Below are 16,557 nucleotides of genomic sequence, written 5' to 3' on the forward strand. Positions count from 1 at the left end.
ATGAAGTCTGTGACAGGTATTTCCGACATAGAGCTAGTAATATCATCAAAACCAAATATTATTATTTAAGACTTTAGCTTTAATCAGACTCTGGTTTTTGTCCTTTTATTTTTATTTTTTTAAGTACAGATCTGTTTCTTGTATGCTATTTTTAAGCAATTGGCAGAAAGATTAGTCTCTGAAGCTATAGTACCCACTACCACTTACACCTTTTTTTCAGCAGGTAAACTTTGAGGTAGGTATTTCACAATTCAGTGAATCATGTATGTTTTTCATTTGTTTTTTTTCAGCTTCAAACAGAGATCTTGTTTCCTCCACCATCCCCAGAAAGTCAAGTTCAGGGGCCTCCAGGAAGTACATCTTCACTGCTGCCCTGATTGATTAGAAATTAAACATCATCATTGTAAGAAATTCTTTACTTGGAAGCCATTCTTTACTGTGAGGGTGGAGAGGGACTGGAACAGGTTGCCTAGAGAGGCAATTGATGATCTCGATGATCTCAAGAGACAGCCTCGATGATCTCAAGGGTCTGTTTCAGCCTAATGCTGTGGTTCTGTGAACTAGATGGTATTTACAGTTCCTTTCAACATAAGCCATTCTATGATTCTATGATCATTTAAATCTTGGATCAAGATACTACCCTGCAAGAAAAGACAAGGACTGTGCCCACTGTGCCCTTCCAGAATCCCTCAGGAATTCTGTGGCCCATGTTATGCCTTTCACAGAGTGATTTTGAACACTGTTCTTGTGCTTTACATCACTTTTAAATGTAAACAGAATATGCCCTGAATTTTTTCTTTGCCAATTGCAGCCTGCACACTGTGCCAGTTTTGTTCACCTTTTGTCAAGACTTAGCCGATGGGTCAGAAACATCAGCCAATTTTTCTCTCAGCTGATCATCCAGAGTGGTATTTGAGTAAAATGATTTTTTGGCAAATAATATTTTTAATTAATTTTCAGCTTATTTTGTATGCTTAAAAGTACTTCATTAGAACATGTGCTTACTTCATAGATCCTTTTTATGCCTTTAAATCTCATACTGAAAATAAGCAGCACCTTTTAGAATCATGAAAAACATAGGAAAGGGCTTGATTCAGGGCTAATATCATGGATGAATAGATTAATATTGAGCAAGCAGGGCTAAGAATTTAAGTACTTTTTACCAATTGGAACCTCATTACATTTTTTGAAAATGCAAGGCTTGTTTCAGAATTCTGATTTATTTGTTATTTTTGTTCGTGACTGAACATATTACTTACCTATATTCACCTTTATGTGCGTGTGTTTGTTTCTGCTGACTTTGAGTTCCATGTCTGGGACATGTTCTCTTGCATTAAAGCCTATATGAAATTGTAATCAATGAGTAAATGTGTCTGATGCATATATCATGCATTAAATACTTTTATATAGACTTATCTGTTTTGTATCCCATTACTAGGAGGCATAGAGCTTCATGATGAGTTCTGTAACAAACAGAACTAACTGGATATTTTCCTGGAGACAGTTGGAGACAGCTTCCACCAAAAAATCTGTTTGCTGAGCCCAAAATGTTTTCATTCCTGCATTTTATTACCATATTTACTTCCATGGATTTTATAATAATCCTCTGAAGTCATTCTTGGTTATATTCTTGCCTAGCCACCCTAGATCAGAGACTCACCTCATTTTTTTTTTTTAGTCTTGGGTGATGTCTGGTGACTACAAGTTTCTGGTCTATGCAATCCCAAAATTTTTGATCTGTGACCAGATCTAGGCAGACCAGCTAGAAAAATAATGTAGCAGGCGCAGGCCCTGTAAACCTGCCTTGGTGTTCGGAAGCCTAAGATAGGCAAAATGCTGAGTCATGATGACTGGACCTTAGGAGCCCCTCTCTCCTGCTCTTAGGCCCTTGCTTATCTCTCTGTAAGGCTATAGGTCACTTTCCTTTAACCTTTACCCTTGGACAATTCTCAATCCCCTTTTGCCTTTTATAAACCTCTGTTTCTGCATGGCTCGCCAGAGAAGAGCTGTCACTGAACCCCTCTGCAGAAAAGAAGATAATAAAAGACATCGCTGCGGAATATTTCAAACAGCCTCTCTCCTCTCTTCTCTTCCGGCATTAGCCGAATGCCTGCTGCATGCCCCAGCCGAGCCTAGCAAGCCCAAGAGCTGAAATCACTAATGAGCTGGAGATCACAAAAGCTGAATATCACTAAAAGGCTTGCTAAAGGCGAAGGCTTGGAAGGCGCTGCTAGAGCTCGGGCGGGCAGCTCTTATCAGAGCTGAGCCATCCGGCTTTAATGCAGCTACCTGGGAACACCCCGTAGCCCAGCAAGCGGCATTAAAATAACTTTGGATAAGTATGCCAGATGAACTGCTTGTAAAATGTCAGAGGTAAATATGTCTAATACAGCCAGGAATACCTGAGTATTTTTTATCATGGAGATGGGAACTTAAAGTACTTGACAGACTTAACCTTGGCTCTGGGTTCTGCCACAGAGAACTTGGCCATCAAGAAATTTCTCTCATTTTCATCACATTATGGAAGGTGTTTTATATGGTCTCTGTAAGAGTACATATTTAGACATTAAGGAAACTGGATATGAATTACATGGAAAATGCATTAGTCAAGAAAAGTCTAATGCCCCAATCAATCAGTGTTGGACTTGAGTATAACCATGTAGGTATGATTATGATCAGAAATCACTGGAAAGGTAGAAGGAAAGTACCAAGAACTTTGTTTTGCCCTAAAAGTTCTGTATATAATGCAATTCTTGCAGTGAAGAAGCAGAATGCCTTCACTAAATTGAGAAAGATTAGAGGATGGACAGCTCTTCGTAAAAATAGATTAGCAGAGCAGTAGCAAACATCTTCAAATTATCAGGATTACCTTGACAATGGAAAAGAACAAATGGCACTCTGTGAATTTGAAATTGCTTTCCTAATGTTCTTTTTCAAACATACCTGTTTATCTCCAGGCTGTAGGAATTAACATCACACTACGTAATAACAAGGGCTGACCTGTTGATTTATTTGAGGGATTAAAGCCAGTGTTGCTATGACTTTTGCCATAAAAGGAAGAGCTGGAAGGGTAGAAGAAAGATTTGCCACCCTCAAAGTCAAAACAAAATAATCTTAAAGGCACTATAGTCATTGGCATGATAGCTTTTGTGGTCCAAGTCTAAAGAAGAAAAATTGTCTTTCCAGGATTGGCAGTCCATTAAGAATTCATTACTTTTTCACTTCTCTAATTTTGACTGACACATTTCCTAATTTGTTTTCTCTAAGGTGGTTTATATAGAAAAACTTTCAATGTATGAAGAAGTGAAAACTTGGTCTTATACATGTGGCCTCAATGAAAATTCCTAATTATGTCTGATCAGGAAAAATACTTTTGATTAAGTAATAAGAAGATGAAGCCCAGGGGTTTATGTATAATGAAATACTATACCAACTTATAGTATTTAGGAAGCTGGAATGGAATCCATGAAACCAGACATATTTCTCAAAATCCTTGCCAGGAAGACTCATTGTAACTAGGTAACTCAGGCACCTCATGACATCCTGGCACAGAGAGGTAGAGGCGTGACCCATGGTCTTCACCCACACTATGAGGAGACTGGACAGAAGATAGATCCAGTCCAAAAATAGGTTTATACATTATGTCAAGCCTATGCCTGCATATAGATCCATCAGACTGGCCTTAATAAGTCACTATTGTGGCTATCACCTGCAAGAGTGCAGCTGCAAGGCATTTGCAGACTGAAAATATCTTGTCTTCCACCAGTTTGGGCTGCTGTCATGTTGACTCAGCTTGGCTCACACTGATGTACTTCAGATAATCCTTTCAGGTACTGACAGATGGTTCTCTACATTCTCTGTGTGGACACAGAGGAAGGATCAAAAGGTCAAGTCCCATACCTTCTTTGACCCAAATCTGCAAATCCTACTTCTCCACCCAGATTACAGACTGGGATGGATGCACACTTCAGGTTGAAGCTGGGCAGTGTTGCCATATTGCACAGCCAATAAGAAAAGGAAAGGAAAAAGAAAAGAAAAGAAAAGAAAAGAAAAGAAAAGAAAAGAAAAGAAAAGAAAAGAAAAGAAAAGAAAAGAAAAGAAAAGAAAAGAAAAGAAAAGAAAAGAAAAGAAAAGAAAAGTATAAATATTGCACTGGACACAGGCCTTGTGGGCATACCAGGAACAAGAAAAAGTCCAGTGTTGTGACTGTTTCTTTTAATCCATTTATGAATTTTGTCTTGTGACTCTTTTGTGCAATCAGCATAAGTAATTTGACAGAGTAAGAATTGAAGCACCTGCAAAAACTCAAATAAAATGCAGTTGAAAGCATCTGGATCACATTTTTAGTGTTAAATTTTGCATAAGTTGCACTTCATGATCATAACACAATATTGAATATAGCCCTAAAATTCTTCTGGATAATATTGCACTCAGAAATTATTTAAAGTTATTTATGACTTCTGAGTACTATTCCCTTTTGCTTTCCTCCCTACACCACATATGCTTCTTAATTAGGGCTCTTCTTTTTAAAAATTACAAACTCAATTTTGTTTGGCCTAGAATTTCGATTTTTAAGGGGAAAGGTAATGTCGAAAGTTATTACTCAGTAATATATACATAAGTGGTAATTTGATGTGAATGACTTTTTTTTTTATAAAAATTCTTGTCATTCCTTGAAAGTTACTATACAATTTTTGGTACATATAATTTAAAGGCCTCTGGTCTCCAAAGATTTATTGTCATGATTAATTTTAAACATCTGCTTAAGTCATTGGTTTTTATGAGGTTACTTGTGCTCAAAGTTAAGCATGTGAATATTTTATGTAAGAACAAGGTTGTGATTTGCTGCAGCCTTACACAGTTAAATAAAATAAAACAAAAAACTAAAAAGTTTAAAATAGAACAGTTGCAAAAGCCAAATTGCAAGAGCCCCAGTAAAATATGTTACTGCAATATTTGAAATACTTTAAAATAATATCATTTTTTAGAAGAGTCAAAGCCGTATTTTCACTATTTAAAAAAACAAATTGAAAAATTAAAATGTATGTATAAATATGCTAAGTGAACACATACAAAAAAATGGGGTTAGTCTAGGAACTCAAGAGTTTCTCTGACATTCTTTTGTTCAAAATAGGATTTGTTGTTATGTATACATAGATGTACCCATACATATGCCTGTCATAAAAGTGAACATTTTTTTACTTTTAATTCTTGTTTTTTATTATTAAACTTATTGTGGGTTAAACCCATAGTCACCCTAAGTCCTGCACAGACTTAGCAGGGCTCACTGCCCCACTGTGGGATGCAGAAGAGAATCAGAAGGGTAAAAGTGAGGGGGCTCATGGATTGAGGTGAAGATACTTTAATAAGTAAAGCAGAAGTTGCACACCAGAAAGCTCAAGAGAGGGCGGGTTAAATATCAGGAAGAAATTCTTTACTGCAAGGGTGGTGAGGCCCTGGAACAGTCTGCCCAGAGAGGCTGTGGAGAGTCCCTCACCAGAGGTATTCAAAACCCACATGGGCCCAGATCTACGCCCTGTGCTCTAGGATGAGCCTGCTTGAGCACGGATATTGGACCAAATTACTCCACTGTGGTCCCTTCCAGCCATACTCATTCTGTGTTTCTGTGGAATGAACAATTCCATATCTGCCAGAAAAGATTCTACTGACTATTTAGAAATCTCTTAGGCACAAGCAGAAGGACCTGTCTGAGAGAGTTTCTGTAATTGCCAGCAGTGTCCCCAGGATGTTTATCAATACATCTATCCATACAGACAATGTCTATTAATTGGCGTAGGTTCAGAAAGAGCTTCCTAGAGTAAGGATATGATGGTAGGGCTGTCTGAAATTCCCACGTGAAGAAGTTCTGTGATAATTTGTTGAATGTATTCTTTTAAACCTGACAGCAGCTCAGTCAGCCACCTTGTCTTACATCAGTTCCTTGTCTCATCTTTACTCACAATAAACGTGACATTCTGGGCCACTCCAGGAACAGACTGAAAGTCACTGTGATATTTTATGAAAATCCCTTTGCCAGGATTTTTCTCCTGTGAAGCTGAGAAGCCTCAGAAAAGAAATGTAAACAATCACCTATGTGATTGCTTTGGAATGTGGTCTGGAAATGGTTTACCAACAGGCGCATCTTTGATTGGTTCCATGTGAATTGTTTTTACTTAATGACCAATCCCAGTCCAGCTGTGTCAGAATCTCTGAGCAGACATGAGTTTTTATTATTCATTCCTCTCTAGCTTTCTGATGATTCCTTTCTCTCTATAGTTTAGTATAATTTTAGTATAGCATTTTTAATATAATATAATATCATAAAATAATAAATCAGCCTTCTGAAACATGAAGTCAAATTCCTCATCTCTTCCCTTGTCCTGGGACCCGCAAACACCTCCACAGACTGAATGTGCTTCTTATGTACACAGGTACAGACCTGACATACTGGTAGTCAGCAATTGTAACTGAATTTTCTTGCTATACTGCAATTATTGCTTTCATTCTGTAAATTTTGCTAGAGGGTCAGTCTGTTTACAAATAGCAATTTCTTTTCAAAGAGACTGGGTTTTTTTTAATGCACACAAGATAAAAAGACTATCCCCATGTAAATAGATTCATTCTCTTTTGTGAAAGCTGAATTAAAGTATTTAGGCAATAATGTCTTTCAAGCCTTTCTTAACACCATTTTCCCCTGTTTCTTAATAGGCATGTGAAATCTACTCCCAGGTGAAATAATGAGCTACAACTGGAGTTACAGCGGTTGCAGGGATATCCTTCCACTTTATTGAGTTAATCTTTATCAACTCCAGGAAGGTCATTCCTGACAGATTTTGTCAGATCTGGTCTTAAGGATTGCCAATCTTGAGTCTCTACAATTTAGTTTAGTAACCTGTTTAGCTCCTAGAAGTCCTTCTGATAGAAAATCTTTCTCAAAGTCTAGCCTAAAGTTTTCCTGCTTTATTTTAAGTCTGATACTTTTTATCTTTTCTACTATGGACATTGAGAACAGAAGATTTTACATACATTAAGGCAGTTATTATGTCTTCAGTTTTCTCTTCAGGCTACAACTCCTCTTATGAAAACTCTTTTACAAAGCCATAGGTGTTAGAGCTCTATCACTGTTATGGATTTTTTTTTCTGGATTTTCACAAAATATACCATGTCTTTTGGTTCTGCAGATATGAGCATTTTATCTTTACAATAGAGGATATGTATTTTGAGACTAGAAAGTAGATTTCTAAAAGGTTAAATTGCTAAATGAAAATCGAGCAAAAAATTTACAGATTTTCATATGGGAAATCATCATAAAACATATGGATAGAAATAGTTTTAATTTTGTGAGTTCTGCCAAATCCAGCTTTGATTTTTATTTACTATGGCAGAAGTTCAGGGAAGATCATCCTGCAGGCACGGATTCAGCAAAATTACGTAATCATGTACATCAAAAGTAACGTGGGAAAATTAATCTTTCATTAAGCAAGTGGACTGAAGAACTAGTTCATAAAAAAAATAGGCCGAAGGCTCCTGGGCACAATATACTAATTGATCCCATGCCCATTGGTTTCTTTTCATATCTTGGCCATCCATGCCAGTGCAAAACTTGCACATCACTTCTGATTATTCTTCCACAGCCAGTTTCTGGTTGTGCTTCATGATTTAGAATTAAAGCATAGAAGAAAGGAAAGCTAGAGAAAAAGTGTCGTGTTGACCCCTTTTTCTGCTCAATTCCTCCCAATGCTTGACATCACAAAAAAGCAGCACGTCCTTGCACAACAATGATATCAGGCACATAGTCTGTTGCATGAAACTCTTACTGAATACTTGTTCTTCAACTAGGGACAGTTCAATTAATACTTGCCCTGTGTCATATATTTTTTTAATCTACATATCTGCAACTGACCAAAAAGAATGATTTTTGCTCTGATCCAATATCATGGTTATTTATTGCTATGTTATATATACTTGTTTTAATAAAGATTAATTTTGTACCATTGACTTTTCCATAGCAAAAATCAGAATCTATAACTATTGCATTTCTTAACATCTTAATAGTTTCCCTTCTGTCACTAAATCCTTTTCCTCATTCTTTGTTATTTTTTTGTCTTTTCTCTATCAACTGATCATATTTTGCAGTTTCTTTTTCTTCCATTATGTCTTCTCCATTTTGTTTCACAAATAAAGGAAAATAAAGACAAAGACACAGAAAAATATGTTCATTTTTTGCTTGGGCTGTTGTGTTTATGTAAGTCTCTTGCTGTCCTTATTCTTCATCTCTCTATCTTTCTTAAGTGTTTTTAGGACTGTGAATGTCCTTTGTTTGCTGATGCTGCTAATGTTTATAACATTCCTGAAATTTTACTTCCCTTATTGCAGTTCCTGTATTAGAAAAAACCACACTAATAAAATTCCACATTTGCACTGCCCCTTCCATCTGCTATGCCACTGAGATTCTACTGAGACGGCACTTAGAAAAGGCAATGTCACAATGCATAAAATCCAGCAGGAACCAGCAATAATTAGGTTAATACTGTTTATTCCTCTGATTACAGTTCTTTTTTTGTTGGGCTGTCAGTGTTGGGATAACTTGTTCATGTTTTCAGACTCTGTGCTAGCATGGCTTTGAGCAACTGAAAGAATATTTAATGAATATAAAAAATTGGAAGGCAGCATGTGCTCTTTATGGTTTTTGATAATTAGCCACAGCCACTGTAATGTCCTTCATTTTACCTAAAATTTTGTCCTTGAAAAAATTCTAGGCCTCTTCTGTTCCCATTGTGCTTTGTGATGATCTTTGCCTTTTCATTGATTCAGCACTTACCTTTGAGCCTTACTTTTCAAATATGTTGAATTTGCCTTTTATCAGCTTAAAAATGTGAATCTCATGCATATTTACATTGCAAGCTGTGACAGCTATGGAAGAGGTCAGTTGTGTCAACTGCTCTATACATCCACAAGAAACTCTATTATCTCTTGAGCAGACACAGCTTTACAATGTGTAAAACTAAGCATATTTTTCTGATAGTATTGCCTTCTTATTTTAAAACTCATAGTTTGGGTGTTTAGTTTTAAAGTTTTAAATAAAAATGGTCTTAACACTGTAAAAGAAAAAAAGTAAAAGTTTTAATGAAAAAAATCTTTCTTCCATTGCAGTTTTGTGGCTGTCATCAAGAAACACTGTTAGCTTTCAAATTATAGCTGTGACTTCCTTTTCATTGCAATATTGTTTTTTCTAATTATGGGCAGAGAAGGGCAGAGAATCTTAACAAAAAAACAAACAAAAAACCAAAAACAAACAAACAAAAAACCAAACAAACAAAAAACCCACCAAAAACAAAAAAAACCCCCAAAACCCAAAAACCCAAAACCCAAAAAAGGTTGTTGAATCAGGTATTTCATAGGCTAGAACCTGATTCAAAACTCTTCTTTGCAGTACTAGAACACAAAATATTTGCATTCCTTTGCTTTTAATTTTTTCTCCTCTTTTTTATAGCTGGACTTTGTCTGTTAACTCATTTTAAAAATATATATCTCTTTGTGATGATCAACACTGGGATAAATTATTGGTGAAATTGAATTTTGTCTTGAATTGGATTTAAAGCTCATGGGAAGAGTCAGGACAAAGGAAAAGATACACAAGCACAGTAGGTAAACCCAGTCCTGACCTTCAACATTTAAGAGGAGAAGTTGCATGAAAGATGAAAGATGAGGCTAGGACTGCTGTAACTTAAGGAAAGAAGAAAGAAGGCAAGGGTTTACAAAAATACATAATAAAACTAAGGTCTAGTGGGAACTTTTATTTGTTTTAGAGAAATCCTAACCTATCTATACATATGTTCTTAATTGCAATTTTAAAGTTCTGCCTGCACAGTTTTCTTTGCTGCCCTTTTGCTGGTTCCTACAATCACTCTGAGTGATATTGGTCACTTATTTTGATATAAGCACTTTTATCTCTTTTAAAGTTCCAAAATACTCTTTTTACAGTATTTATTATGTTACAAAAGAAGGTTTACAATATTTTTGGAGCCTTATGTTGCTCTCATTATGACAGGCTGAATTTATCCAGAAGGAGACTCAAAAATCTAATGAAAAAAATCCCTAGCTTTTCCCAATGCTGAAAGAAATATTTAGAAAGTAGAAGTAATGGTAATTTATCATTTATGACAGCATCTGGCAAACATTTTAAACCCTGTTGTACAGCTTTAAATTCTATACATAAATCGACATGAAAAACTGAAGTTACTATCTTCAGAAATAATTAAGGGAGATTTTTCAATACAAAAATACAGAAAAGGAAAGAAGGCAGCACATGACATTTTTACATTGAGTTAGAACAGATTTGTGACAACTTCATGAAATATTTTGATAGGAGAACACTTCCATCCATCAAAAATGTTTCATTTCTTCAGTTCTTATTAATATATGCCTCAATCTCTTGTTAGACTATGAAACTATATGTTCCATAGTCTAGTACAGCAAAATTCAGACAGGATTTCTGTGAAGTATCACATGTAATATCCAATATTTTATATAAGATTCATGTTTGGGGAATTGACCTTCCTTTAAATATCAGAAAATAGTCACAACTATAGGAAAGAAATTATAATTCTTCTTCAAAAGGATATGTTTGAAAGGACAGCATAGCAATATCAGCAGATATTGTTTCTCCTGTTACAGAACATACAGATTTCCAGAGTTATGTCTTCCATTTCTTCAGCCAAGAAAAAAGAGAGAGGAAAAAAGGGATTTTCGTTTTTAGACTAAAGTTTTAGACTAAAAATTTACTGTGTTTTGAAATGCATATTTTCAGATTTCATATGGGACGTTTTTATTTCAGGAGATGCTAGGAAACAAGTTAACTAAAGTGGGATGTAATCTCTCTGCCCAGGACTCTTCACTGCACTGGGCCACCTCTTCTGCCTCCATTCATATTCTCAGAATTTTATCAGAGACTCTTATAGCAACAGGGAAAGCAGTCAAACTGATACAAAAAGCCAGCAAGAAATACATCAGTGCACTGTTCCTCTTACATGTCTACCCAAGGTATCATCCTGTCTCATCCTGATCTTTTTGGCTTGCTTTATTAACAAAAGATAACCAAACCTGGTTTTTCTTTCATTGCTATTAAACGATAGGGCATAGTGTTTAGTATGCATAGGAGGAAAACAGATGCACTTGAAACAAACCAAGAAAAAGTGTTGTTCCAAATAGCCTTCATAATTGCCTATATTTTAGAAATTTTTTTTTTTTTTTGCGAAACATTTATGAACTCATTTGAGCACCTTTTACACTCTTCCCTACTGAGCAGCATTGCTCTTGGTAAATGGTGTCAGTGAAAAAATCACTGAAGGTGGATTTCATTATCAGTAAGTATAAAAATGTGGTCCTTACACATCTGTCATTTCTTCTTAAACTACTCGGTATCCTTAATTAGCACCAAAAAAAAAAAAAAGGATTAAATTTTAACTTTGTTTTTTAGACTTTTCAATTTTAAGGAGGTAATTCTAAATGCTCAGAAAGCAGGCTGCCATTGCCAATCACATGCACACAGCACCATAAAAATAACAGAAACATGAGCCAGCTGCAGATTAAGAAAGGCAGCTACTTGAAAGTCATTTCTTTACTTCTTTAGCCTTTATTCACACTTCCACTAAACTACATGCTTTAGGGGGAAAAAGAAAAGGAAATTTGTTTTGTTTTGTTTTGTTTCTGTGTTAGGAAGAAAATGGAAACGGTATTGAAAACTCTGCAGATATCAAATAAGGGCTCCATTTGGCCACTGCATCTTTTCTCTCTGTTTCTTTCTATATATTTGTTTGTATTTTTTAAATTGTCAGGGCACTTTGAAAAGAATAATTCAATCTGAATTAGTCCTCTGTTGGAGTTTCCGCACTAAGACTGCAGTGAATGTTGCTCTTTCTAGCCCAGGCTCTGGGCTCTCTGCAAGGCAGAGCAGTTTTATTTCTTTGTGTGTGTGTAAATTGAAACAATTTATTTGAAGACTTTGAGAGTGAAATAGAAAGCTAAAAAGAGGCTAATAAAAGTCAATATCTTCCCTTTGAGCAGTGTCAATCAATTTGACTGAAACAGATTCCCTGCTTGTTCAATAAGAAAATTACTTTGTGTCACAAATGACCTGAAGAACTCTTGGGTGTCCTCATTATCAAGAAATATCTGGTGTTTTGGTCTAGCATTACCTGTTTAATTGGCAATGGCTTACTTGTATTAAGTTATCTATTTCAGACAATTTAGAAGAAAATATTATTTTATTAAATTATATCAAACTGAAAGATAAGTAGCAGTTCCCAAGACAAAAAGTGCTATGATAAGTTTGGAATTATTTATCATTAAAATAGCTTGGTAAATTGATAGTGTGTAGTGAATATTGAATCAACTTGGCAAAAATATAGGTTTGAAATTTTCATAATACTTTTGTAATACTTTTTGAAATACTCCTATTCAAAGAGGGATGCTTAATCTCTCTTATCTGGCTCACATTTTAGTGGTAATTGTCATGGTAAAAATAAATAGGAAAATGTAAATTTATTTAAAAGGTCTTTTTCATTTAAGTGGTAAAAACATTCGCCTTGTACATTGCATGCAGCTTTCTTGACAATATTAATCGAGTTACAGTGAGACCTTAAAACAGTAGAAATATTATTTTTAAAACAAATTTATTATTTTTATAATAAATTATTCTAATGAAGAATTTGTGTTTAGATTACTAATTTGCATCAAGGTACCAAAGAATTTTTTTTTTAATGGAACATAGGGTTATTATATACTTAGCACATCATGCTACACTGGGCTTCAGTTGTGGAATGTTAAGGACTATTTTGTCTAAACTTTCATAACAGGATTGTTTTATCTGCCTTCTGATTTAATATTTTTTTCTTTTCATTTTTTTTTTTTTAGTTCTAATTTCCAGTCCTTAGGCTTGTTTTTTCACTCTTTACTGATCAATAAAAATGTACAATCTCTATGCTAAACAGTGTTAGAAACAGTTCCTCTGAGGCATCTAATGAGATTTTTGCTTATTTTCAAGGATATTTACAATGCTTCTTAGTACTTGTTCACACCAATCTTCTTGAGGGAGACATGTTAAACACCCACACATTCTTTTCTATCCCTACCATAAATGTTGTACAATACACACATTACAATACACAGCTTGACTGTAATTTGGTCCCTGGCTGATGAAAGGCTCCAAAGATTTTGTTTCTGCTGACAATCTTTTGAACAATTATCCTCTTCCACCATAGACAACTTCTCTGCTACGTACTGTCTTGTTAATACTGGGGTGGGGGTAGAGAGCAAAAACTGTCTGGAAAAACATCTGGCAAAGCTTCCTTATAGAAAGTTGATGTAGGACAGCACGCCTGCTTTCAGAAATTAATGAATTTTATAAATGGAAAATTGCAGATAAGATCCAAATTGTCAAAAATACCTGTGCCTGTTGGTAAAGTACTAAAAATGTTTTCTTAGATGACTTACCATTTTATCTTCCCTTTTTGTGATGCTGCATGAAAGATGTTTTATTATATACTATGTAATTACTCTTGTCCTTCCTTCTGCTGTGTTTGCCTACACATTAAAGACAAGGAAAGACAGCTGCCCTATACAAACCATTTTGCTGCAAGCCAGAAGTAGGTTAAATATCTCCAACTTCAAAGCATAGCTGAAAAGCATGGCATTCTTTACCCACGAGGCTCCAGATGTTCTTCTTATGGCCACACCTATAAAGAGTAGAAGTAGCTTAATTAGAAATTACTATTTTCTCAATCAGTCTCCATTTATTGAAAATACCAAGGTGATGTTTCCAACTCATTTTTCTCTCTACCATTCACAATGTCTCGTAAAACACTCTATTCTTTCATTATCTTCTTCACTGAGAAATATGGATGTAGTTTGCCTCACAGGTGTCATAAGTTGTAATTTATATGCTTCTCCACAGGTGATAACTGAATGAAATTATTCAATTCTTGCTTTCAAAATAGTGACCTTAGAATAAGTAGATAGCTAAGAAGGGGGAGAGATGGGAAAGGAATACTTTTGCACTGTTACTGTGTGTCATATAAGTATTTCAAGGAGCTATTAATATGCAAAACAAGAACTCTATATTCTAGTTTTCTTAAGGGATGAGAAACAAAACCAAACCAATCAAACAAAATATTTGTCACTCTGTGCAGAGCTGTAAAGAAGAGAGAAAGTGCCTTTGCAATATGCTCTACCTACACTTCCAAAGAACTAAGACATGCTTGAAAAGAAAAATCACTTTAAGAAGCTTTTTTTGTGGCTGTTGTACTAGCATGTCTCAAACATTCTTCCAAAGCAAGCCCCAAAGTATGGCACACCACTAAACCTAAATTTCTATTTTAGTATTTATTATTGGATTTTCCAACTGTATGCTTTCCTTCAGTACTTTAAATTAACATTTGTAGCAAGGGAATAATAACATGTTGCTCTATTACATTGACTCCATCTCACAACATAAAATGATAAGAAATTGAATATATAAAATTGACTCAGTTAGTATTAGAAATTGAAGGGTGACTCTGAAATCTGCCATAAGAAATAAGATGCCTTTGTTCATTCCTTTTGTTAAGACACTTGACATGTCTTTTGAAAGGATGAACTGCAGGATAATATTTACACCCTCTCTAGGTGAAGCTTGAGAACAAAATAAGAATTATGTTTTCAAAATATCTGAGTGCATTATTACTCTCTGCTTAAAGAAAATAAACAAACTACTTGACAAAGGAGAGATTGTATCATACAAAATGATGATGTCAGAAGACATGGAAATTCCAGGAACTGGAAATTAAGAAATTGATGGGAAATCAAGAAAAGGTTCCAAGAGGAAAATCACAGATCTCTGAATGTATCTGAGATGCATGGGAGTAATGATGAAAATTTGAGAATTTGAGAGAGACTGCAGTGAAGACAAATGCAGGCGGATAGCAATTTACCCTTATTAAGCTGACAACAGAGAAGGAAGAGAAAATACTGGAGGATGAGGGAAAGATTCTAGAACAAATAAATCAGAAAAATACAGAGTGATTTCTAAGCACAAAGTGCATTATCTAACACTGAAGAGAGTATGAGATAGCAAATGGCCTCAGGAGCTGAAAGCTCCTTTTCACTAAGTAAAAAGTGTAAGAATTTAAAAGTACTTGTAGAGATTGCATGCTAAACAGCTGTTTGATTTTGGCTTAGTTGGGTTTGTTGGTTGGTTTGTTTTCTTTCTTAAAGGGACATTTCTACAATCACAAAGTTACAAAATAGTGAAGAATGTTGGCAAAGTGTTGCTTGCTGCAACTTATTCTTTAAATAGGGAGTCTAAAAAAGACATATGGTGAAGCTTCTTAATTTGATTGAGTTTAAAGCTTCCCTTTTGCAACTATTACACTGTGTTGCTCTTCTATATATCCTTTAGAAACCACTGCATGACCCTAGGTGGTATATAAGAGTGTTGTAAATTATGGAGGTGAATAAGGACTATATCATACAATATGAGAATGTGGAAGGATCTAAAAAATTTCAAGTAGCAGGTGTAAAATAAACAACTGTAATAGTTTTTCCACTCAGCACGAGACTTTCTAAAAAGTCAAAAACTATTTCAACAGGATCATGGAGAAATTATTTGTCTGTGGCCATCAGACATCACATTTACAATAGATGTTCCAGCTGTAAAAGTAGTTGGAATTGTAGTTTTTGGGAAGAGGAAAGAACAAGGCAAGCCTTGCGCACATCCTGTCTTATGTTTTCCACACATACAAGTTATGGACTGCTATTAGTGGTGCTGTACTTTACTCATCCTGCACTTATGGTACTACAAGTATGATGGCATATGCATTTCAATTGGCAATTTTAGATAGCTAAGAATTTGAGAAATTACTTAATTTGGAAATACCCAATCTGTGATTTCCACATAATATTTTTCTTGTGCAACTCTCCTTTTTTTCCCCCCTACTATAGGAAGTTTTTCTCATTAATTTCTGATATAATTCTGTTCTTTTTTTTTTAATTTAAATGAGCTCTGTTTTAACAGTGACTGATCTCATGTTTAAATGTTTTTTATTAATAGTTTTGTTTGTTTGTCTGGAATGTCTGTGAGTATATGAGTTCAGGAAGGTAAAGCCTAATGACTTTCACAACATCTGAACTCCAATAGAAGAGCTAAATCAGGTCAAGCTATAAAACACAGGCAGAAGCATCTTTCATTAGGTAATGGATTCATAGCTCTAGTATTAGACGAATTTGTAGCATTGAGTTCCTAGCATTCCTAAAAAGATTTAAATGTATATTTGCAAATATTCCAAGGAAATACTGTGAAATACTTAGTGACAAAATATACAACAGACATTGTTCCTGTCCTATGAGTTACTATTTAGTACTAGAATTTTTTTAAAAAGTGTTTCTGAAGGAATAATGTTAAGTGTAATAATGAATTTTATCCATATTGTTTGCATAAATTTAGATTAATAGCTTTCTTGAAATAACAGCAACTACAAAACAAAACCACACCCATATTTTCTGGGTTTGGCTTGCCTTTAT

General features: G+C 34.9%; 1 protein-coding gene across 11 annotated transcripts in view; it reads left to right on the plus strand.

The window, feature by feature from the left end:
* Window positions 1-16,557, plus strand: part of GPC5 (glypican 5) — a 603,769-nt gene that overhangs the window by 446,135 nt on the left and 141,077 nt on the right. Inside the window, exon 8 of one of the 11 annotated variants that reach the window (XM_038151837.1) lies at window positions 291-1,151. The exons of the other annotated variants lie outside the window; for them this stretch is intronic. Coding sequence (XP_038007765.1) covers window positions 291-385 — 95 coding nt within the window. The 3' untranslated portion in view covers window positions 386-1,151. Of the gene's footprint in view, window positions 1-290; window positions 1,152-16,557 lie in introns of those variants that run through there. 11 annotated transcript variants of the gene reach the window in all.

This window comes from Motacilla alba, chromosome 1 (genome assembly GCF_015832195.1).
Source record: "Motacilla alba alba isolate MOTALB_02 chromosome 1, Motacilla_alba_V1.0_pri, whole genome shotgun sequence".
In the NCBI taxonomy this organism is placed as follows: domain Eukaryota; kingdom Metazoa; phylum Chordata; class Aves; order Passeriformes; family Motacillidae; genus Motacilla; species Motacilla alba.